This window comes from Macrotis lagotis, chromosome 2 (assembly GCF_037893015.1).
Source record: "Macrotis lagotis isolate mMagLag1 chromosome 2, bilby.v1.9.chrom.fasta, whole genome shotgun sequence".
In the NCBI taxonomy this organism is placed as follows: Eukaryota; Metazoa; Chordata; class Mammalia; order Peramelemorphia; family Peramelidae; genus Macrotis; species Macrotis lagotis.
The window spans coordinates 27,105,508-27,130,039 of NC_133659.1; the positions used below are offsets into that span (position 1 = coordinate 27,105,508).

Below are 24,532 nucleotides of genomic sequence, written 5' to 3' on the forward strand. Positions count from 1 at the left end.
CTGAGATGAAACTACTGGGAAAGCTGCTTTGTGTGCACAAAGAAAGATTGATCAAAATGTATGAAAACTGTGGGCTTTGGTGTGAGCCCTGAAGGAGGAGAGAGTTCATTAATGTCAACAATATTAGCTCTTCTGGGCAGGGGCCTTGCTTTAGTCTAAGACCCGAACAGAAGATGGGGCCTCCACAGTGGGGTGCACCTCTCCCTGTCCTTGCAGATTGTCATTCCCTGCCACCCTCCTCTTTTGTTTCTGGAGAGTCAGCGCTGTGCCGCTCATTGGTTCAGCTGCAGAAGCCATGAATTCTTCTCTCCTAAGTCTTCTTTCTTCCTGCTGTGGCCCTAGTCTGGGGCGCAGTGGATGGGCATGGGGCTGGAATCAGGAAGACCTGAGTTCACATCTGGCCTGACATTCACTGACTGTGACCCTGGGCAAGTCACCCAGCCTGTTTTCTCAATTTACTCATCTATGAAATGAGCTGGAACAGAAGATAGCGAACTCCTCTGGCATCTCTGCCTAGAAAATCCCAAATAGAGTCGTGGAGAGTCGATTACAAGCCCTGGCACAGAGCATTACACATGGGAGGCGCTTAATAAAAGCTGGTGAACTGCCTTTGGCTCTGAGGTCTGTCTCCATCCACAGAGAGGGGCCCAGATGTGTTGCTTGGATGCATCTCTACGATGGGTAGGAAGGGCTGGGATGTACTGAGGGGACAGCCGGCTCAGTTCTCTCATTTACTGCATTTGCGACCTTAGACGGAGCCTTTAGGCAGCTCTTCCTCAGGTTCCCTCTCTGCAACATGGGCATCAGAAGAAAGCCCCGGATTGTTTATGTTCCCTAGGCCTCAGTCTCCCCATCTGCCCTGGGAGCTGACTGTCCATGTGGCACTTGGCCCTGACTCTGGAGGGCTTTTCAAGAGGGCTGTCCAAAGCTGTGCGTTGGAAGAGCTGTTTTATTCCTGCACATCTGTGCAACTTTTGGAGAAGAAGCTCATTGGTCCCTGGGGCCAGTCCTTAGAGTTCATTTTGTCTCAGGCCACAAAGGGGAAGGGACCTGGAATAGGCCCAGGGTGTCCCACTGTCCCGGCTTGTGTCAGGAGCCATGGTGACCCACCACTTCCATCCTTTACACAGGAGGTGGTCTTCTGGCTCTGATAGCAGCGCCACTCGTCCACCAGAAGGTTAATGTGGACTTTCTGTCCTCTGCCTCTTTTAGCCGTGGATCCCTTCACATCCATGTTTGGAAGTGACTCGTGTGAAGTTGGATTTGCTGACTTCAGTACCCTGACCCAGGTAATCTCCAGTGGGGAGTGGGAGGCGCCTGGTGTAGCCAGGAGTCTGTAGGGACAGGATGCCCTTTCTCTTTGTGGTTGAATAACTCCCCGGAACTCTGCCGTAGTCCCCCCCCCCCACTCATGGGAAAGACATCCGGGTTGTGAATCTGGGGCTCTGGGAGGGTGGGGATGCCTTCAGTGGGGAGGTGGGGGAGGGGGCTTTAGGGAGGATGAAGATGAGTAGTTCAGTTCTGGGCACCTAGTCTGAGGAGTCTGGAAGGCAGTTGGAGTTCCAAGTTAGGAGGCCCATAGAGAGGTGAAGGAAAGACTGGTGGTTGGAGAATCTTCCCTATAGAAGTGGTCCTCAAATCCATGGGAGCTGATGAGAGCATCCCCTCCCATGGAGGGAGGGGAGAAAAGACCCTAGGCCCTGAGCTTTTTACTAGGTGAATTTGAGGCCATTCTCTCCCACTTCTTCTGGGAGCTGCTGCTTTGTTCTCTGTCGTGGGACAAAGCACAAGGGTGGTCTGGTCTGGACTGAGTCTGTCCAGGACCCTAACTGAGACCTGACCTAAAGGCGTCTCTGCAAACTTCTTTTTTCCTTGAAGGAAAACAAAGAGGATCCCTTCATGCCAGTCACCCCCGGCTCTGGTGACAATGTGACCATGGCTCAGAATGTGTTTGAAGAGCCGCCTCCCATCAAAGATGAAGATGTGCCCCCTGCTCTGCCCCCCAAAACTGGGACACCAACACGGCCCTGCCCTCCCCCACCTGGTAGGAACAATTTGACACTGGCATGTCCTCCTTTCCAGGGGCTCCTGGGGCAGGAAGGCCCTGAGTAAATGGGTGGGGAAGGAGGGGACCCAGTCTGGGGGCCTCTCCCTCAAGGGGTATCCACCCTTGTGGCTTCTTTTCCTGCTGTAATGGTCTTCATTGGATAGGATTGAGAGAGGGGATGAGTAAGTATTTAAACAAGAACTGTAGAGACTTCATTTGGGGGGAGGTTTGTTCCTTGGAGGAAAAGAGCGTTTTTGTCATGACTCAGTTGTCGTCTTCAAAGATGGTGACAGAAGACTAGGCCCAGAGCACGCCCCACCCCGTGATCCTTCCTGAAGAAGAGCACAAGACCCCAAGAGTGCCAGCCCCATCAACCAGCCTTGTAGATGATTGAAGTTTGTGACAAAACCACTTTTAAAAAATTAAATGAAATATGTATAATCTTTAAAATATTTTACTTTTTTTTTAAAAAAAAAGCAAAATGGAGCTTTTCTTGAAGACTCCCTTTACTTCCATGAAATACAAGTTGATTTCTGACATTGCCCAGATGGGTGCCAGGAAGTGCCCCATGAGCGGGCATGTGAGCCCAAAGGATGCCTTTGGTTCTTCATCCTCTTGTTTCCAATGACTGCCTGGCAGGGGAAGTGTGGGTGGCCCTCGATTCCAGAATGCCCAGAGCCACCGGGCACTCTTGTCCTTGCTGTGTCTCGCCGGGCAGGAGGAAGGCCCAGCTGGGACTCAGGTTCTTTTTAATTTCATGCGATTTAAACTTTGGTGGCCAGTGCCCAGGCCCAGCAATTCTGCGCTGTTCTTCCTGCCTTCTTAAAGCTGCCTCCCTCCAGGAGCCTTTGGACAAATGCTTTTTCTCTTACTCTCAGGATTTTTAGACTTTTTTGGTTGGCTCCTGCCTGAGTCCTTTAGTTGCCAAGTTTCTTGAGCTGCTCTGGCTAAAGCTCTTTCCCTGAGGAGCTGGTGAGCAGCTAGTCCTCAGGCTACAGACAGCCCAGGACCTCTGGTCAGACTGGCAGAGCCTTCAGGAAGCCACAGAGATGCCCTGGAGGAGCAGGGACTTCTTCCTGCGGGAAGGCCAGGAGCTATTGGGGAAGCATCAGCAGCCCCAGCTGATTTCCCGCAGGTGCGGTTTAGTCCCACCCCCATGGATTCAGCCTCAGACACTTCGTAGCTGTGTGACCTTGGGCAAGTCACTTAACCCTGGTTACCTCGCATCCAGGGCCAGCTTCAGTTGTCTTGATTCATCTCTGGTTTCAGAGGAGAAAGTGAGGCTGGTGACTTAGCACAGCCCCCCTGCCCCCACTCAAATCCAGTGCATGTGCTTGTCATGGCATCACTACCCTGATGTCATGGCCTTCTTTGAAAATGGACAAATATCATCATCATCATCATCATCATCATCATCATTATTATTATTATTATTATTATTATTATGGCCCAGTGATACCCAGGAGCAAAATGGCCTTATAACAAAACTTTATCGAAATTTATAAGCATCAGAAAGCAAGGGAGGTGTTCCCACTGAGCCTTAGCCGTCTCTGGCTCTGGGACCTGGGGGCTGCTGGGGCCATTTCTTCTTATGCCTCCCCCAGTGCCAATCGTCACTCTCCCAAGCCCATCCTTCCAAAGTTTAAAAACCAATGTGATCTAGCTCCACGATTGGCCATGTTATTTTAAGGTGAGTGGAGTGAACAGGAAGACAATGTGTCGGGCCAGTCCATTGACCCCTGGAAGCTCAATGTAGGACTTGGAGACATTTCCTCTCTTGAGGAGGAGAAATTAGAGATGGTTGGGCTAGGGGCAGACTAGATAGGTATCATACAAACACTTAAAGATGTGTGTGGTGTGTTTGAGGAGGGACATTAGAAAGCGGGGAGAATTACGGCTGTGCCAGTGTTTCTCTAAGGCTTTTTTCCAGTGAGGAGGCTTTTTTCTGGGACGCTTCTCATTGCAGAGCCCCTCCAGTGGACCAGGGTGGAAAGGGGATAGACAGATGAGGCCTGCCTGTCTGGTCCTCACAGCCCTAGTGGACACAGGATGAGGGGGCTGGCGGCCTTTCTTGGGGCTCCTCTTTGTCCTGTCTTCTTTCTTTCTTCATTCTCTGCTTTTGGGGAAGAAGACCACCTTCAGGACAGCCAGGGGGGTCTATGGGTACCTTGTCAGAGGGCTGGGGCAGGAGAGAGGCTTCTCCAGGCCTGCGGTGTTGGCGCATGTTTCTGTTTGTTGTTTTTGCTGCTGGTTGAGTTAATGTTAATGATTTTGATTCAGGGAAAAGATCTCTCAGCCAATTGGACTCTTCCGATTCCTTAAAACTGAATGACCCATTTCAGCCTATCGCAGGCAATGGTAGCCCCACAGAGAAAGCTCTCGGTCTGTACTGCGGCCCGCACACCAAGGCTTCCTCCGCCACTGCCCATAACGAGGCTGCCCCAGGCTGTGGTGCTCGTGTTGGCACTGTAAGTACCAGGGGAAGAAATGACATTTTCTGTTGTCTTACGAGGCTCTATGAAATGTCTCCAGTTAACAGCCATATTTCCACACATAAACTCAGTTTAACTCAGTTCAATGTCCTTGCTCCCTTCTCATCCACTAAGACTCCCGTGCTTAGTTTCCAAGGGTGGGTTCTGAAGTCCCCCAGGATCTTCTGAGGCTGGGCTTTTATCTTGCCTGCTCCAGTCTCTGAGCAGCATTTCTAGCCCTTCTAGGTGAGTTGGCAATGAGGTGCTAGCAGCTATTGGATGCTGGTCCACTGTGTTGTCGCAGAACACAATTTAGTGATGTGTGGGACCATGGCTTCCTGCACACAGGGCTGTGCCTGTGCATGTGTGTGTGTGTGTGTGTGCATGTGTGTATATCTGTGTGTATGTGTGTGTGTGCCTGGTGAGGTTCTGTTTTTATGGCAGTGCTCTTCTTAATTAGGAGCATTGACAAATTATAAGTAAGAGGTCTTGACCTTTGTGCAGAACTAATGCCTGTGGGATTAAGGGAGTTCTCCATCCTGTTTCCTTCCCATCATCTAAACGAAATGGTTTCCCCTCTTCCTCCCTCCACAAATAAAATACTTGCCTAACTTCTACTGGTGAAAAAAGAAATCAACAGCAACAGGAAGCACAAATCTTCCTATCTGAAAGGGGCTTCTCTGTGCTTGATGCCCAGGCTTTGGTTAGGGAAGGGCCACAGAAAGCTGTTTATTGGCCAATTTGGCTTTTATTAAGTTCCAGCCATGTGCAGAGCCCTGGGCTTGGCATCAGCCAAGATTTGAGGTTCCAATTTGGGAGAAAGGACCGGAGAGGGACTGAAGCCGATTACTCTGCCTTTCTCCCATGTGAGCTGACCCTCCACTCCCCACCCTCCTGCTATCCCAGAGCCCCCACCCCCACCAGACCTGCCCTACCAGAAGTGAAGAAATGATGAAGCAAGAGCCTCCTCCTGGCCCCTGTGCAGGCATAGCACACGGGAACCAAGACACTGAGAGAGGGGGCTCTGGTGTCAATCTAGTAGCAGTATGGCATCATTATCTGGGCAGAGGGAACCCTGCCTGGTGTTCCTGGAATGTATTAGCATTTGTTCAACATTGCTTGTAAAGCTGAGCCTCTGGTTCCAGGATGTTTTTACACAACCCTGGGGGTTGCCCGGGGTTTTCTTTTATAGTTAAGGACTAGTTGAACCATTGTCCTTGGCTTGGGCAGGGGCATAAGCATCACTTCAAAGACCTTTGACCACTTGCCCCTCTCTTGATGCCTGGGGAGGTGCATATTCGTGCAGATTCTTAGACCCAGTCTGCCCTTGTAGCCCTTGTAGGTGGGCCACTGGGCTCATGAGTCTGCTGCTTTCTGCCAGGACAGCCCATCCTCTCCCTGGGCCTCTGTTGTCATTTCTGTAAAATGGGAGCTTTGGTCTCTGAGCTCTATAGCCCTGATCTCCTGGGTCAGTGTTGGGGTGATGGGTATTCCCTGCAAAGCCACCTCCCCCTAGAACCTCCTCTTTTATTACCATTGGCTTAATGTCTTCAACAGGGATGAGATGTTCCCAAGTGAAATGACAGGGAGTAAGGTTGGATCCTGGGGCCTTCTCCAGAACTGCACTGCCTTTCCTCTCCATTCCTCCCCTCTTTGTAGCTGCTTCGTTGAAGAAAAAGCAGACCTGGTCTGAGGAGCCCCTCTGGCTACCGTCGCTGTCTCTGACTTGGGTTTCTTTCGGTGACTCTTTGTAGTCAGGGTTTCCTGCCCAACTCCTGGTAAAGGTGCCTCACCCTCAGAAGTTAGAGTTGAGGCACTGGCCACATATGGCCCTTGCCAGGCCGGAACCTTCCCCCAGAGGCGGGGCTTGGCATGAGCAGCAGAAACCCTCTGGGGCCTGACCTGTGCTCTCTTTCTGTTGGCAGTACCCAACTGAAGAAGACATGATTGAATGGGCGAAGAGGGAAAGCGAGAGGGAGGAGAAAGAGAGACTTGCCAGGCTCAACCAGCAAGAGCAAGAAGACTTGGAACTGGCTATTGCCCTGAGTAAATCGGAGATATCTGAAGCGTGAAGGACGTGGATGACACTTTTAACAGCATCCCTCCTTCTGAACACTAAAACTTAGGGGAAATGACTATTGGAAGCTCCCTGGAATGCCCAAGTCTCTAAGGTCCTCAGTCCCTGTAGGCAGGGCCCAACTTTTCTTGTCTCATGTCAGACTGTAGCATTTTATGCTGTATCTGAAATCTGGCAGCATCCACCTGGGCTATTTGGAAAGTGCCAGACCAGAGCCCTAGAATGGGCCCCTTACCCCAGTCCAGAGGTGAGCCGCCCTTTTGGCCACTTCCAGCCTTTGTCCTCATTAAAGCCAGGGGCTCCTAGAGCTGGGTTGGTTGGGCAATGCCTCCTGTTCTTTGAGGACCAGCCTGTGATGTGGAAGGCAAACTTGCATGTTTCCATTTCATTTTTATAAAAGCAATGGCCCACTTTGGTTTTCTTCTGGACCAGGGAAAGCCTTGTTTCATTAGCCTCGAACCCTGGGCAAGGAGTGGCCGGTAGCCAAGGGGCAGGGCTTCAGATTGGTTCTCTTCCAAAATGCTTCTGTGGGAAATAGATCCAAACCCCTGCTTCAAATCAGCAGAGACCTCCCTCTGTTTTTGTAACAACAAATCACAGACAGGGGAGAAGACCTTTGTTTTGAGGGGGTTACCTCAACCATCAGTTCTGAGCAGAAACCCTCATTAACGTGGTGGGAATTCTCCCCTTTCTGGGACACAAACCATTGGCTCTGATTCATCACAGGTTTTCAGAATCTCACATACCATGGTCAGAAGGAGCTTGAACAGTCTTGGAGCAATTTAGATACTTTATTATCTATGTACAAATGCTTTCTTTAATGGAGGTTCCACTTGATTTGACATGCAAGACAAGTGGGCAAAGGCAGTCTGTCTCATAAACCTTGGGGAGGCTTGGAGGGACTTGGGTTAGCTCTTCTCTCATTATTTCCCCAAGAAAAGCTGGTGAGGCCAGCAGGGATTGTCTGTCACTCAGCTGGTCACAAGGACCCAGTCCTCACTGGTGGGAAGCCCCTCTCCTATGTGAAACAAGTTCCTCAGGCCCATCCTGGGTGACCTTAGTCCAGCCCTAGGGCCAACAGTAGACTCCAACAAAAAGAATAACTTTTGGCTTTTTTTAACAACTTATTAACTGTTTGTATCATGTATCAAAGGCCGAGATACAAAAATGGCACCTCAGAGCTATGTCGAAGTTCCTGACAGCCCCCCAGATTGAGATCACAGTGACATGTGTTCATGAAAATGGCTCACTGTCCCTGGTGCCCTTCATCATCCACTAAGAGACCTTCTTAGCTTAATTTTTGAGCTGACTCGCTCCCCTGTGGTTCCCCAGCCCCAACACAGTTGGACTCTGGTGAGGGCAAACCTGTTAAATCACTTGCCCACCGTCCCTGCTTTGTAAATAGAATTGTTTGCAGATTAGATTCTACAGGTGAAATGAGAACTGCCAGCCCCCCAGATTCTGAGCTCCCCCCCAAGGCAGCGCCAGATGGATGCTGTCTTATGGGTTGTTCAACTCTTCCCCCTCCCCCCCTTGTTATTTCAGGAAAACAGGTAAGTTGACTTGAACAACCTTTTTTTGCACTGGGAAAATGAGCAGCATTCTGGCTGCTCAACCAATAGGAACTTTTGGCAAGTATTAAATCCCTCTAGTGTGTCTGTACCAACTTTGATGTCACCTGTGTCCACTAATCTGACAGATGTTTAACTGGACTACATCGATTCTGACCTTTTGTTTTAAACTGTACGCTCAGTGGACCAATATGCTATTAAAAGTGTATATATTCTGTGTGTGTGTGTGTGTGTGTGTGTGTGTGTGTGTGTGTGTGTGTGTGCTGCTCTCCCGTCTCCCATCCACTATTCAAGTCCAGGAGGTTCCTGGGGTTTGGCTGCAGGTTGTCGACTCTTGCTCGGGTGCCTGCCATACTTGAAGGCAGGATTGGCCCCTGCTGGGCGCGGGGTGGTAGTGTTGCAGGTGGGCTTAGGCTCTGTTCATAGGCTTTCCTCCTTTGTCTCCAAACTTCTAAACTATAGCTTGTAATTATGAGGAAATAAACTTTAAATATAACGAAGCAGATTGTGTGTGCTACTTGCAACGTGTCCTTCCATGCACATTCTTGCTTCGGGTTGGTAGGAAAAGCTGAGTCTAGAGACTCGCAGTGGAAGCTGGGCTTGTTGGACTGGGCGCAGGTTGCGTCTGCATCGCTGATAAAGGTAAGCAAAGGAGTGATGATGAGGATGTTGGACCAGGTATCTTTGAACAAAGTGGGCCTCTCCAATACACGATTGTTTGAGACCGTGCCTAGGAGGTTCGAGTCCTGTTGAGCCTTTGAAGGAGACACCTCCAGTGTGACTCTGTCTCCTCTCTGCCTCCACAACACTGTCAGTCAATAAACATTTATTAAGTACCTACTGGATGCCAGGCACCATGGTAAGGCCTAAGACTTCAAAGAATGGGAAAAGATAGTCCCTGCTCTCAATAGAGACAACTGCCCAACAGTTGGGGACAATCAAGATCTATACGGGATAAAATTAGAAATAATCAACAGAGGGAAGGCTAATATTAGAATTAAGAGGCAATTGGAAGGGCTTTCTATAGAATTTTTTCTAGGACTTTGAGAAAGCCAGGAATGGAAATGAGGGAGAACATTCCAGGCATGGGGGGCAGCCAGGGAAAATGCTCAGAGACAAGATGTTCTATGAGGAACAGCAAGAAAGTCAGTCATGGTAAGAACAAAGAATTACCTGAACAGCTGCATGTTTGTTGAAAGCTTGATGTCAGCTTTGAAGGAGTTCTCTGGTGCAAGTGCCAGGGCACTATGCCCCTTAAAGAAATAAATGGCATTCTTATCAAAGTGCCTGATGATCACTAGGAGGAATAGCTGAGTCTGTTCATAAAGATCTTGACAAACTGGGACTTGGGGCCAGTGAGCTGAAATTTAATAGGAGGGAATGTAAGGTCATGCTTAGATTCAAACAATTACGTTCGCCAACACAAGATGGTGTCCAAATGGCTAAATGGTCCACTTGAAAGAGAACAAGAGGTTTTACAAGGCTGTTGGCTCAGGCAGAAAGATTAGGGAGTCGTGGCAAAAACCCCAGTGGTCTCAGGAGATGTAGACAATCCAGGACAAAGGGAACATTTGGTTATCTTCTCTTCTGGGCAGATCATTCTCGGGATGTGGTATCCCATTCTTAGCGGGGGGTTAACATGCAAACAAAGGTGAATAAAAGTGAATAGAGGGGGATCTGCCCAGAGATCAGGAAAGACCTCCTGCTAAAGAGATTGTAGGAAAACTAAGAGAGGTGATGGTTAGGGAGACAGAGGTCTTGCAAGTCAAGAATGGATGGAGGGTTCATGGAAGGGAAGAAGGCTTGAGAAAGATGGAGAGGAAGGTAAGGTTTTTAAATGCCAAATGGAGGACTCGGTTTGATCCTGGAGGTGACCGGACCCATCGGAGTTTACTAAGTGGAGGCTGGAGAGCAAGGGAAAGTGACACAGTCAGATCCTAGCTTTAGGAAAAACACTGAACAAGGCTTGTATTCTAATCAGGGAAGGTATGTAGCAATACCAGAAGTTTTATTGACTCATTATGATCTCCTTGGTGTCCACCAAAACTAGAATTTCCAGATATTATGGAAGTTTCTAGGCAACACATAATGTCCTCTAACCTTTGGAAATCTGCCAGGGCCTTGTGTGACCAAGTGGGATGATGGAAAGATATGAGTTTGATATACAATGCACAATCTGTCTCATTTTGCTTGCTTACATTGGTTCGAGTATTTGAAGGGCTGTCTTAAAGCAAAGAAAATGTTAGAGCTGGGAAGGGGCCTTAGGATAAGGAAAGTCAGAGTTGGAAGGGCCCTTAGAAAGAAAAAGAGAATGTCAGCTAAAAAACATCAGAGCAGGGTGCAAAAAATCAACTTTGGACCTCTTGAGGTAGGCCATGTATCACATGGCCAAGTTGCCTGTGACTACCACAGATTCACCCCATTCTCCCAACTCCATGATTGGGGGTCCATTCCATATGTCTTTTCGTTAAAGCAAAGTAATAAATACTGTGTACCAGACACTGGGGATGCTGTAAGCAAAAAAGAATGGCTGTCCCCAACCTCAGGGACCTCAGATTCTGGTGGGGGAAGACACGATACTGTAAATCTGGGAATAGGAGAAAGCCCAGAGAATGAGAAAGAGTCAGTGGGGAATAAGGTAGGTATTCCTTATGGCCAGCCAGGGCCCCTCAGCAAGATAGAGGCCCCAAGGAGGAACTTGCCAATGCGAAGAAGGGGGCTCAGGAGTGGTCGAGGAGACAGCTGAGGTATGGAGAGGGAGAAGCGAAGCCAAGAAGGGAGTGATGCCATGGCTGGCTTGGGCCTTCCTAAAATGGAGGCCTTGGGAGGAATGGGAGAAGGAGACCAGCATAGCTGAGGGTGGGAATTCCCTAGGGAAGATCTTCATAGACCTTTCTCATGCACCTTCGACCTCCTGTCAGAATCCTGGCTTCTCTTCCTTCTTGCCCTCCCATCAAGGCCCTGCATCCAGATTATCCTCTCCAGTAAGGACTAGCCCTCCTCCTGTCTTGGTCAAGGACAACCACTTCCCGACTCCCTTTATCGCCAGCACTTAGCAACCTCCCCCTTTTTAAGGTTTATTCCAACCAGTCCCCTGTGATTTATAACCCCTAACCCCATTCTTCATCCTCACCATGACCTCCAGTTCTTCCAGTCCTTTTTTTTTCTGTTGTATCTGACTTGGGGGACTGTTTGGGTTTTTTCTTGGCAAAGATGCTGGCATGGTCATGCCATTTGCTTCTCCAGCTCATTTTACAGATGAGGAAAGTGAGGCAAACAGGCTGGAGAACTTGCCCAGGATCACCTAACTAGTGTCTGAGGCTGGATTTGAATACAAGGACTGAGTCTTCCTGACTCCAGGCCTGGAGGTCTATCTACTGCACTGACCTCCAATCCAGCCCTCAGTTCTTTCCCAGGTCCCAGAACTGGCTCCACTCTTCTCCCTTCCCCATCTTGACACTGTCTTCTTTCAAGTTCTTTGCACCCTGGTCCTTGGATTATTCTCCATCTAATGCTTTTGATTTTGTAGGCCTACTAAAAGGGAATTTCAGTTGGATCCTCACTACAGCAAAACGATTGTTTTACATTACCCTGACCATGGCAGCTCTACAAAACCTTTTCATCCATCCATCTCTTGGCTGAGGACCTTGTCTCGCTCTGATCCAAAATATCCAGACCCAGACCTCCTTCTCTCTTCCTCATCTCACGGCATTCAGTCCTCTTCCCACATCATTTCTTCCTTCACTCTCTTCTATGAGGAAGACATCACCCCTTCTCTTTGCCAAAACATGCCCCATGATGCCAACCCCTTCCAACTTTGCCATTAGCTCCCCCCACTATTATTCTGTCTTCCTTTCTCTTCAGCCTACAACATGCCCAAGTCTTCTCCATCCTTAAAGAAACCTCATGGTCTTGACCAATCTCATCTTCCCTTCCTAACTAAACTTCTTGAGAAAGTGATCAGTGTTAGAAGCCTCCATTTCCTCTCCTCATTTACTTCTTTGGGTTTTTTGGGGTTTTTTTTTTCAAGGCAATGGGGTTAAGTGGCTTGCCCAAGGCCACACAGCTAGGTCATTATTAAGTGTCTGAGACTGGATTTGAACCCAGGTCCTCCTGACTCCAAGGCCGGTGCTTTATCCACTGCGCCACCTAGCCGCCCCCTCATTTACTTCTAAACCAGTTGCAATTCAGCTTCCTACTCAATCATTCAACTGAAACTGCTCCCTCCAAATTTAGAAATCTCTTAATTGCCAAATCTCCTTTTTCTTAATCATCCTCCTCTCTGCATCCTTGGTAAACCAGTTTAATCACCTTCCTCTCCTGGAAACTTCTTTCTGCGTCTTGGTGACTCTGCTGACCCATTTCTCCTCCAAACCCTCTGACCATCTTTGGTCTCCTTTGCTGGTTCATTTTCCACATCACACTCCCTAACCTTTGATGTCCTGCAAGACTTTTCTCTTTTCACACTATGCTATCTCAGAGATCTCATCAGGTTCCATGTGCCAAATTGTCACCTTTATGCTGACCACTCTTAGATTAGTAAATCCAACCCTAAATTCTCTCCTGAACCACAGTATTACTTAATTAACTGATTTTGGGACTTCTCAAACTGGATGGCCCATGAGCATCTGAAACTCAACATGTCCAAAATAGAACTCATGATCTTTTTCACCAAACCCCTCCTTCCCAACTCTCCTATTACTATCAAGGAAATCACTAAGCTCTCACTTACCCAGACTTGAAACCTAATTGTCGTCTCCCATCCACCCCCCCGCCATCTTTCATCTTCCATATCCAGTCCAGTGCTAAATCTTTTTGTTTCTACTTGTGCATCTCCTGTATCTATGCCTCCTCAGTCCTCTCAAGGGTGCACCCTCATTTGGGTGCAAGCACGTTACCACATACCTGGACCATTCCCACAGCTTTCTGATTGGTTCCATGGCATCAAATTTCTCCCCATTCCAATCCATCCTCCACTCAGCTGCCAAGATGACTTTTCTAAAGCGTCTGATCATGTCGCACCCTTCACCTCATCTCTAACTGGAGATGTCCAACTTCCATTAGAAGCTCTGAAATTTCCTCTGTAAGGTTTTAACCTCCCAACCTTCTGCCTCTCCCCGTGCCTCCTTTTCAACCATTCCAAACCAATTGAACCTCATTTTCTTCCAGTCTTGACTCTGTGGATAACTAGATCAACATTGAACTAGTCTCTACTCACGTCCTGTTAATGCTCGCTTCCCGTCTGATGCCTCGTCCTCCTCTGCGCCTAGTGCAGGTGAATAGAACGGGAGGATGTAATGCAACCGGGCTGTCACACAGCCTCTCCCCTCCTGTGCCCAGTGCCTTTGGCTTTTCTTCGTCTATTGGCTCCTTCTTCTTTTCAAGTGACCATGAAAAGAGGCCTCACACACAAGTGTGGAGAAGAAAGTGCCCCTCTGTAGATCCCTATCAGAATGCCCAGGGCACCAAGGCGGCCTAGCCTTTGGATTTTGTCCAGTTCTGTCCTGTTTTCTCTTCCTCTCATTTTACAAGGGAGGAATTGATCCCCAAAGATGGGAAACACTTGCCAGTGGTCATGATGAAATGGTAAAGCTAGAGCTAGGACCCATGGCTCCTGACTGACTGGCTCACCATAGTGAGCCACAGAGGCCCTTATCAACCCGAGAAAGGGAGGGGGGCATCATGGGCAAGGACCAAGGCCTTAGGTTCAGGTGAAGTTTACCCATGGAGAGGTTGTCCCATTTACCAGGAGGTTCTAAGAGCCAACCTTCTTCAACCATCTTTGCCTTTATATCTTGGTCCTTGAATATGTCCCTGGTGGGGAGAAAAGAGATAGAGACAGAGAGGCAGCAAGACAGACAGAGACAGAGACAGAAACAGAAAAAAAGAAACAGATGGACAGAGAGAGAGGAGCAAGAGAGAGCAGGAAAGACAGAGTGAGAGAGACAGAACTGTCAGCTTCTTCAAGTGTGTAAGGGGCCTTTATGTGGAGAAGGGGAAAGCTTTGTGTGACTTGACTCCAAAAGGCAAAACTAGTATTAATGGGTGGAATAAACCAAGAGACATGTTAGCCTATAGAAAAGCATCATAACAATTAGAACTGTCCCCAAATTAGCTGCTTTTGGAGGTGGTGAGCTCCCCTCCTTGAAACACAAGTTGGACGATGTGGGATACTTGTTGGGGCTATGGAAGATAGGATTCCTGGTTCAGCCCTTCCTTCAGTAAGTATTTATGAAGTGCCTCCTACAGGTCAGACAGCACTGAATGCCTTGGAGACCCCTTCTGGCTCAGAAATTGTGTTTTTTTTCTATTAGACATAAAGTGAGGAAGGAGGAAGAAAGGAAGAGGAAGAAGAGAAGGAGAACAAGGAGGAAGAAGAGAAGAAAGAGGAAGAAGAAACTTTTTAAATTTTATCATTTATATTTAACATTCATCTAAATTTTTTTGAGTTCTGAATCTTTCCTTTCCACCCTCCCCCACTAAGAAATGTGATCTCAGTTATACTTGTGAAAACATGCAAAACATTTCCATATTAACCATGTTGCAAAAAAAGAAAAATAAAGTGAACAAATTATTCTTCAATCTGTATTCAGAATCCTATCTCCCAAGGTGAATAACATTTTTCATCATAATTCCTTTGAAATTGTCTTGGATTCTGTGTACACTTGTCTCCTTGTTCTGCTCACTTCACTTTGCATCAGTTGATTTAATATGGTTTCCCAGGTTTTTCTGAAGCCATCTCATTCATCATTTCTTAGAGTATTCCATCATAATCATATACCACAAATTGTCATCATTCCTGAATAAATAGGGGAGTCCCCTCAATTTCCAATTCTTTTGCATAAAAAAACTGATATACATTTTTTTGTATATGTAGATCCTTTTCCCTTCTTAAAAAAATGTCTTTGGGATACAAACTTAGTAGTGGTGTTACTGGGTGGAAGGGTTTGAAGCTTTATAGCCCTTTGAGCATAATTCCAAATTGCTTTTCAGAATAGTTAAATCAGTTTACAACTCCACCAACAATGCATTGCTGTCCCAATTTTTCCACATCCCCTCCAGCATTTATCATTTTCCTTTTCTGTCATATTAGCCAATCTGATAGTCGTGAAGTCGTGCCTCAGAGTTGTAGGAATTTGCATGTCTCTAATCAACAGTGATTTTGAGAATTTTTTTATGTGACTACAGATAGCTTGATTTCCTCTTTTGAAAATTGCCTGTTCGTATCCTTAGAACATTTATCAACTGGGGGATGACTCCTAAAGGAGAAGCTCTTAAAGAGAAACCATGGCTAAATGTGTAGAGACTTATTAGCCCTCTTAAAGTCCACTGAGAAAAATCCATTTATAGTGACACATACAAGTTTCAATCTTTATGTACACTTCCAGAATGCTAAAATAGACTGTTATAGACTTATAAAATAGCCTCTCTAAAATCCATACAATATTAAAGCAGCACAGAACCATGACCCTAAGACCATCATGGAAATTGAACACTTCCTTATCAAAAAAAAAAAAAGAATGAGGTTTGGTAGACATTCAAAATCCATACTGGACCAGCTGAAAACAGAACAGAAATACTTCTGGAATAGGTAGATGTGATTTGAAGAAAGGCAGATAATAGATAAATGCCATTAGATTGATTGAATGACTAATGTGAAAACCTACTGAAGTCAGGGGTGGAATCAAATGGATTTTCATGGGCAACAGCCTCAAGAACTCAGAGAAGAGGGGGCAGCTAGGTGGCGCAGTGGATAGAGCACCAGCCCTGGAGTCAGGAGGACCTGAGTTCAAATTCAGCCTCAGGCACTTAATTATCTAGCTGTGTGGCCTTGGGCAAGCCACTTAATTCCATTGCCTTGAAAAAACCAACAACAACAAAAAAGAAGAAGAAACAGAACAATTGGTTGAATTGTGAGGATTTGCTTATATAAATGGAGGGTCTCATGGTGTCTCTTCCAAGAGCTTCCATCTTTAATCTAGCAATGGTGTTACTCAAGGGGGACACTTTGGTATTCTGAGTCAGGAGTCAACCACTAACTTGCTCGGTGGTCTTAGATAAGGCATGATCTTTCTCTAGGGCTCAGTTTTCCCATCTGTAAAATGAACCATTGGGCTAAATGATTTCTGAGGTCCCTGATACAACTAATGGTCTAAATTTTGATGTCCCCTCCCAGTTCTGAATTCTATGTTTTGTGTTCTAATATTCCACAATCCTTTGATCCTGAGTGTCTTAAGCAGAAGTCTGTAGGGTCCCTGGCAGAGAAGTTTAACGGGGAGTTCCATACTGGGTGAGAAGTTGAAACAGATGGTCTCTTAAAGGGTCTAACATCTCTGACATTCTATGAGATGAGAAGCAGAGGGCAAAAGATGGTCTGCCTCCCACCCATCAAATGAAAGAGGGTTACCCAGGATCACTCCGCTAGTAAGTATCTGATTTGAAGTGTCTGAACATAGGGGCCAACTAGGTGACATAATGGATAGAGTTCAAATTTGAGCTCAGTTCCTCATCCCAGGTCCAGTGCTACCACCAGAGACACTGAGGACTTTAAGACTGTTTCCTCCCTTCTTCTAAAAGCTCTTCCCCTCTTCATAACCCAGGATCACACTTGACTCTTGGGGTATCAGAACCCTACTGCTGACAAGGCCCATCCAGGATCAATGAGAGCTCTTCTGAAGAGAATTTGAAACTTGGACTCCATAAGACCTGGGGGGAAAGATTTTGCCCATCTGAGCCTCATCTTTCATTTCTATAAAATGGAAGACGTACATTTAGAGTCTAGTAATGGGTTCTATATGGCCACCTACTTCAACTCCTTTTTATAGATGAGGAAACTGAGGCCCAGGTTGTGAAGTGATTTGTTCAAAGTCACTCAGAGAGCAAGGCAAGGTTAGCAGCTGACCCTGTGAGACCTCTAGGAGGGGCAGCCACTCATAGGGAGCTTACAGTCCACTAAACCCCCCAGACTATTTTCAAGGGAATATTCTCTAACCATCCCACTCCCTACCTAAAAATCTACCTAGGATCACTGCGCTGGACTCACTCATCTGGCTCTTTTAATATTTCATAGCTACCAGGTGTGAAGATAATAACTCATAGTTCTCTAAGCCTTTAGTTAAGAAGCAATAAACACCTCCTATGCGCTAGCTTAGCTCTGAGGATACAAAGAAAGGCAAAAACTCCTGGGGGGCGGCTAGGTGGCACAGTGGATAGAGCACCAGCTCTGGAGTCAGGAGTCCCTGGGTTCAAATCTGACCTCAGACACTTAATAATTACCTAGCTGTGTGGCCTTGGGCAAGCCACTTAACCCCATTTGCCTTGCAAAAAAAAAAAAAACCCTAAAAAAACTAGCTCCTGGACTGATGGGGGTGACTACTTGGGAAAAAAAAACAGGTGTCTCCATTATCTAGATTCTAGACAGAGGGCAGTTCCAGAGGAGAAGGCCGAGCAGCTCAGAAGATAAAGACCTCCTGCAGAAAGTGGTCTTGGAATACCAGTATTGCACCTATATTCAAAAGAAATCATAAAAAATGGGAAAAGGGGATGGCTCAGGTGGCACAGAGCACTGGCCCTAGAGTCAGGAGGACCTGAGTCCAAATGTGGCCTCAGACACTTAATACTTACTTAGCTGTATGACCTTAGACAAGTCATTGAACCCCATTGCCTTGCAAAAAAAAATTTGAAAAAGAGAAGAAATTGGGAAAAGTCCCACCTATTCAAAAAAATATAGCAACTTTTTTTTTGTAGTGGCATAGAATTGGAAATTGAGGGGATACCCATCAATTGGGGAATGACTGAACAAGCTGTGGTTGTGAATGTTATGGAGTAATGTTCTATAAAAAAAAATTGAATGGTTGGATTTTAGAGAAGCATGGGCAGATTTACATGATGTTGAGTGAAGCAAGGAGAACCAAGAAAACACTGTACACATTAACAATATGTGTGATGATCACCTATGGTGGCTGCAGCTCCTCTCAGCAGTTCCGAGATCAAGGACAGCCCTGGGGCACATGTTATAGACAATGCCATCCGCATCCAGAGGGGGAAAACCCCACAGAATCTGAATGGATTCTCATGTTCACTTTTTTGTTTTTTGTTTTTTTCCTTTTTTTGATTTTTGTAAGGCAGAGGGTTTAAACGACTTGCCCAAGGTCACACAGCAAAGTAAGTATTAAGTGTCTGAGGCCTCATTTGGACTCAGGTCCTCCTGACTCTAGGGCCAGTGCTCTGTGCCACCTGAGCCATCCCCTTTTCCCATTTTTTATGATTTCTTTTGAATATAGGTGCAATACTGGTATTCCAAGACCACTTTCTGCAGGAGGTCTTTGTCTTCTGAGCTGCTCGGCCTTCTCCTCTGGAACTGCCCTCTGTCTAGAATCTAGATAATGGAGGCACCTGTTTTTTTTTCCCCCAAGTAGTTGCCCCCATCAGTCCAGGAGCTAGTTTTTGCCTTTTCTTTGTATCCTCGGAGCTAAGCTAGCACATAGTAGGTGCTTATTGCTTCTCAGCTAAAGGCTTCGAGAACCATGCGTTATTTTCACACCTGGTAGCTATTAAGTGTGTGGGGCCTCATTTGAACTCAGGTCTGCCGGGCCCTCTCCGGTATGTCGCCTAGTTGCCCCCCTGCTCACTTTTTTAAAGCTTCTCGAGTTTTTCCTTCCAATCTCATGGTTCCCCCCTTCCCCTTAGCTCTTTTTCTTCTTCCTCGAAATGACTGCTCTGTGAAGAGGTTAAACTCAAATGGCCAACTCTGGCTGTTCTGCCATCATGGGAACGGGGGAGGGGGCATGCGGCGTTTCTCCATTCGCACATGAGTGAAGGAATTGGAACAAAAGAAAATTTCAATTAAATAACAGCGTCCAGGGAGAGCCCCAGCCAGGGGAAGAGGGGCCCCAGACTGGGACGGCTATCTGGAGGAGGGAAGGGCAAATCAGGCTGAAAGACGCTCAGGAGGGTCGGGGGGAGGCGCATGCCGGGGATGGAGGGTCTTGGTGTTGTGGAGGTCCCCGAGAGCCCGGGAGCTCGTCCCTAGTGGGGGAGGGTAAGAGAGGGTCAGATCTGGCCAGCGCAGGGCCGCCAGGAGTGGGGGCCAGAGAGGCCTCACCCAAGTCACCGGCAGGAAGCCCGGGATTCGAACTCGGGGCTCTGCCCCGGCGGGCCGGGAGTCGCTGTCCCCCGCCCCGGTGCTGGCCCGGGATGCCAGCCCAGGGGGAGGGCCCCGGCCCGGGCCGGCCCGCCCCATCCGTCCAGGTGCTGCCGAGCCGCAGACGCCGGGGACAGCCCAGCGGCCGGCCCGGCCCCATGGACCTCCTCACGCCCTGGAAGGGGGTTCGGCGGAAAAGCGACAGCAGGTACCGGCGTCCGGGGCGGGGGAGCCCCGAGCCCAGCATCCCTGCGTGCAGCCGGGGCCGGGAGCTGGGAGGGAACCCAAGCTGGACCCGGAGCCGGGGCGCCCCTGGGCCCCCGGACCCTTCTCCGGGTCCAAACCAAGGCCCTCGGGCTCAGGGGCCAAGGGAGTGGAGGAAGGGAGCAGAAGCTGGGTGCTGCCCGTCCGGAGGACCCAGCCCCGGCCCTGCCCAGGCTCCCTTGGAAAAGAAATTTCAGAAAGCTGCTGATTGGCCCGTTCTGCCAGCTCCCTCCGCCTCCCCCTTTGGGAGATTAGGGAGAAGAAGCAAGAGTGGGGAACCCCCCCCCCCCGTGGGAAGGGGTCTGGGAATGCCCGTGAGAAAAGCCGCAGAAGCCCCGGCCCTTCAAGAAGCTTCCAGCTAGTGAGAGAGCTGGGGCTCGGCCAAATGAGGAGATGGGGCTTGGGCCCGGGGGCAGCGCTGGCTGGACACCGCGTCCTGGGAAGCCGAGTGGTAGAGCCAGGGCTGGCACCCTGAGCTGGGCGGGCACGAGGGGACTCGCCAGGAGTCCAGATGGGTCCAACCGCTGTGCCGAGGGGCAAGAGAGAGAGAAGGCACTGGAATGGCAAGCTCATTCACTTATTCAGCTCATTTCGTAGCTCGTCTGTGCCCAGGCCTGGGCCAGAGGCACCAGAACAGAGATCTAACATGCGAGTGTGTGCTTGGCTCCACCGGGCGCAGCGGCGTGGCTGCCAGGGTGCCAGCCGCCCCTCAGGCAGAAGTTGGACCCAGCTGGCAAAGGGTCTTGAATGCCAGACTAAGGATGCTTAGAATGGTTACCCGGCAGCCGGCAGAGGAGAGCCCCAGGGAGCTGCAGAAAAGGGAAGGCACAGAGTCAGGGTCTTTTGGTCGGGGCGTGGCTAGACGGGAGACGGGACCTGGGAGCCATCCGGAGGCTGTGGTAATAGCCAGGTGCCAGGTAAGGGCTGGGAGGAGGGGGAGCAGCGCGCGGCCGGGAGGGAGGGACGGACCCGAAACGGGCAAGACCCGGCAGCTGATCGGCTGGGGAGGAGGAAGGGCGACTTCTGGGGGGTCTTGTCCGGGAAAGGTGTGGGGGCCGTGAACAGAGACAGGGGAAGGACCGGGAGTGCCCTGCAGGAATCTGTGGGATCACTTCCTGCCCCTTCCCCAGACAGCTGAGTTCTCCATCCTCCCTTCCCAGGGACCTTAGTCAGCCTCCTAACATAAGTCCCAGGTGAATGGGAGGTAGGGGTGGGGGGCAGGGCTGGGCCCCGCCGCCCCCGCCCCACCCGGGAAGTCAGGTTTAGGTGACGGCCTTTATCCATGGGCTTGGGCTTTGCAGAGGGGCCTTAGTCACGAGCCCGGGGCCCCAGGCACCCAATGGAGATAGGGCCCTACATGTCACCTCCCGCCCCAGCTGCCTTCAGGCCTGGAGCACTGCCCAGGCCCCACCTCTGAGGATGGGTACTGCTAAGTTGGAGCCCGGTTTGGAGGTGATCTGAGAGCTCTGGGGGACTTTAGTCGGGAGGAGAAAGGCCTGGGGGGGTGTGAGCTGTCCTCGGATATCTGCTGGGGTGTCACGAAAGGGTGCCCGGACTGTTCCCATCAGCCGCAGGGGAAGGAGGAGGGGCAGCGTGGGAAAGATCGAGTACAGATGGGTTCTTTGCAGGATTGCATAGGATCTGCTTTAGAGTTCCAAGGGCAATTAAAGATCGTTTTGTCCAATCCCTTCATTTTACAGAAGGGAAACTGAGTCTGGAAGGGAGAAAGGACTTGGATTAGGAGGCACAGGGGGACAATCATGACAACTGACATTTATGTCATACTGAGAGACAATCCGGGACCTAGGAGACTGGAGAGCTGATTCGGGAGTCAGGGTGACCTCCTGGCTGTGTGACCCTGGCTCAGTCATTTGACCTCTCAGTATTCTTGGCATCTCTCCGAATTTCAGAGTAGGGTTGAATCTGCTTTGGTAGAGAGGGAGTTTCCCTACTGGGGGTGCCTGACTCTGACCCAATAAAATATGTATGGGCATGTATGTCTGTATGTAGAGATGCATGTATGTAGATGCATGTGTATGCAAATGTGTGGATCTATTGCTTCAAACTCCCCAAGTGATTTCTAACCCTTATCTCATCTGAATCTCATCCTAACCCTGTGGGGCAGGTATTACAGGTATCGGCCGCCCAGCTCTGCTGCTTACACTCTCCTCTCCATTTTCCTGGGGCTCAGTTTCCTTCTCTGTAAAAAGAAAGAATCAGACAACTGCCCCCCCCATATTCCTTTTGGCTTTAAATTTAGTTCCCCACTTCACAGGGGGTGGGGAGGAGGGGGAGGAGGAGGAGGGGAGGAGGGGGAGGAGGGGGAGGAGGGGGAGGAGGAGAAAGAAGAAGAAGAAGAGAAAGAAAAGGAAAAGCAGCGGGCTTTCTGCTTCTCTAGCCGCAGCATGGAAATCCCTAGATCCACATATGACACATTCAGAGTAGAAGGGGGCACTTTCCAGGGGAAGACTCCCAGGGAGACTCCCAGAGAAGGTGGGGTTTGAGCTTAAACACAAAAGGACTGTCTGCCCTCAGGGAGCTTACATGCTCCTTGGGGCCGAGGAGAGAGCTGTAAATCCGGGAAGGCTTCACAGAGGAGGAAACACCCGAGCGAAGCCTGGAGGGAGCTAAAGATGCCCGAGGAGGGGATGGGGAGGGGCCGGCACTGGGGAAAGCTGATGGAAAGCACTGAAGAGGGAGACACCGGGCAGAGTTTGGGGACAGTGAGGAATCGTGTGTGTTGGGACCCCAGGGTGCATGAAGAAGCTTGCAAAGGTTGGCTCCAAGCAGAGGGGGGCGGCTTTTCATAGCACACCCATCCTAGAAGTAATAGGGAGTCATCGGAGTTTCTTGAGCCGGGGAGTGGCCCATGTTTTAGGAATATCATTTTGGTAGCTGTGAGGAGGAGGGATTGGAGACTGTCTGGACCTCCCAGGTGCCTATTTTATATGTATTGGAGTGTGCGTATAAAGATGAGAGCTGCCAAGATCCTGAAGGAGGCTGGTGGTTGTGAGAACAGGGAGAATCAGAGATATTCCACAAAATGGCAGATCCTGGCTCTTGTGAGGTAATGAGCTGCCTGTCCTTAGAGGTGTCTGAGCAGAGGGGCCTTCTGCTCCTTATTTGGGATGGACCCAGGGCCTCTAGGGTCCCATTCAGTTGGTCAGCTGCTTTTTTTTCAGTTGTGTCTGACTCTTTGTGACCCTACTTGAGGGTTTTCTTGGCAAAGAGACAGGAGTGGTTGGCCATTTCCTTCTCCAGTTCCTTTTAAAGATGAGGAAAGAGGCAGGCAGGATAAAGTTGAGTTGGCCAAGGTCACATAGCTAGTAAGTGTCTGAAGTCAGTTTTGATCTCCGGAAGAGTAGTATTCTGGGTTCCAAGCCCACCTCTCTATCCACTGTGCCACCTAACAAGCCCACTTCATTCTGGAGATGCAGATTATTTGTGTGTGTGTGTGTGTGTGTGTGTGTGTGTGTGTGTGTATGACAGAGAGAGAGACAGAGACAGAAAGAGAGAGGGAGGGGGGCAGGTAGTCAGACCCAACCTTTAAGAAAATCACTTTGGGGGCAGCTAGGTGGTACAATGGATACGGCACCCACCCTGGAGTCAGGAGGACCTGAGTTCAAATCCAGCCTCAATAATTACCTAGCATGGGGTGGCTAGGTGGTGCAGTGGATAGAGCACCAGCCTGGAGTCAGGAGGACTTGAGTTCAAATCTGCCCTCAGACATTTAATAATTACCTTGCTGTGGCCTTGGGCAAGTCACTTAACCCCATTACCTTGCAAAAAAACTAAAAAAAAAATTCCCTAGCTGTGTGACCTTAGACCATTCACTTAACCCTATTGCCTTGCAAAAAGTTAAAAAAAACCCACCCTGACAACTAAAATGGAATGGTTAGAGACTTAGAGACAGAGAGACCAACCCTTGGGCTATGGCCATGATCCAGATGTGAGGTTCTGTCGAGGGTCATGGTAATATTAGGAGGGAAGGGAGCATTTGGGAGAGAGGTTGGCAAAGGTAACATTGACAGGTCTTGGCATCAGATTGGATTTAAGGGATGAGAAAGGAGGGAACTGAAGTTGAAAGCCTCAGGATCTGGGAGATCGGTGGTGCCCTCTACATAATGAGGGCAGTTATAAAGCAGGGAGTGTTTGGGGGAAAGCTGATGATTTCTGGTTGTGTTGGGATTAAGATATCAATGGGACATTCAGTTCAATCAGAGGCAATGGCATTAGCCCTGTTTTACAGAGAGAAGGAATTGACTTGCTCAAGGTCACACAGTGAAAAGTAGCAGTATGAGTATTTGGAATCAAAGGACTTGATTTTTGAATGCCACTTTCACCGCTGACTCCTCATTTGACCTTGAGCAAATCCTTTTCCCATCCTCAGCCTCAGCTCCCCCATCTGCAAAATGGGAGATGAACTCAAAGGTCCTTCCCAAGTCTGAATCTCCAATTCCTATGATAAGAGCAATATATTAGAAATGATCATTGGCATCTCCAACTGGGTATAGGGTTCAGGGAGAAGCCTGGAAAGGTCGGCTCCGGCATTTGGGGGAGGGCTTTTAATAGCGGATCCACCCTAGAAGTAATAGGGAGGCACTGGGGCTTCCTGAGCAGAGAGGTGCCCTGTGCCTAGGAAATCCTCTTGTCAGCTGTGAAGAGGAGGGATTGGAGACTGTCTAGGCCTCCCAGGGGCCTGTTTTATATCCAAGTGTATTAAGGCACAGATGTAAAGGGGAGAGGTGATGAGATCCTGACAGAAGGGGAAAAGAGTCCCCTAAGTTTTCCAGTCCAGAGGTCATGAGTGCTTTGTTTCCTCCGGCCCCGACCCCTTCCCTTGCTGGCTCTGCCTGGCTCTGGCCTCCCCTCAGACCTCTGAGAGGTTGGAAAGTCATGGAATTCAGAACAGGAAAGGAGCTTGGAACGTGGTCTCAAAAAGCTTTTCTTAATCACTTT

At 49.0% G+C, this 24,532-nt stretch overlaps 1 protein-coding gene across 5 annotated transcripts in view; it reads left to right on the plus strand.

Annotated features, from left to right (window-relative positions):
• The window catches only part of EPS15 (epidermal growth factor receptor pathway substrate 15), a 116,422-nt gene extending 107,756 nt beyond the window's left edge, over positions 1 to 8,666 (plus strand). Inside the window, exons 22-25 of one of the 5 annotated variants that reach the window (XM_074221470.1) lie at positions 1,213 to 1,289; positions 1,879 to 2,044; positions 4,328 to 4,515; positions 6,444 to 8,666. In XM_074221470.1, coding sequence (XP_074077571.1) covers positions 1,213 to 1,289; positions 1,879 to 2,044; positions 4,328 to 4,515; positions 6,444 to 6,590 — 578 coding nt within the window. In that variant the 3' untranslated portion in view covers positions 6,591 to 8,666. The other 4 variants (XM_074221473.1, XM_074221471.1, XM_074221472.1 and 1 more) reach the window with 4 other exon arrangements.
• Positions 8,667 to 24,532: the final 15,866 nt, after the last annotated feature.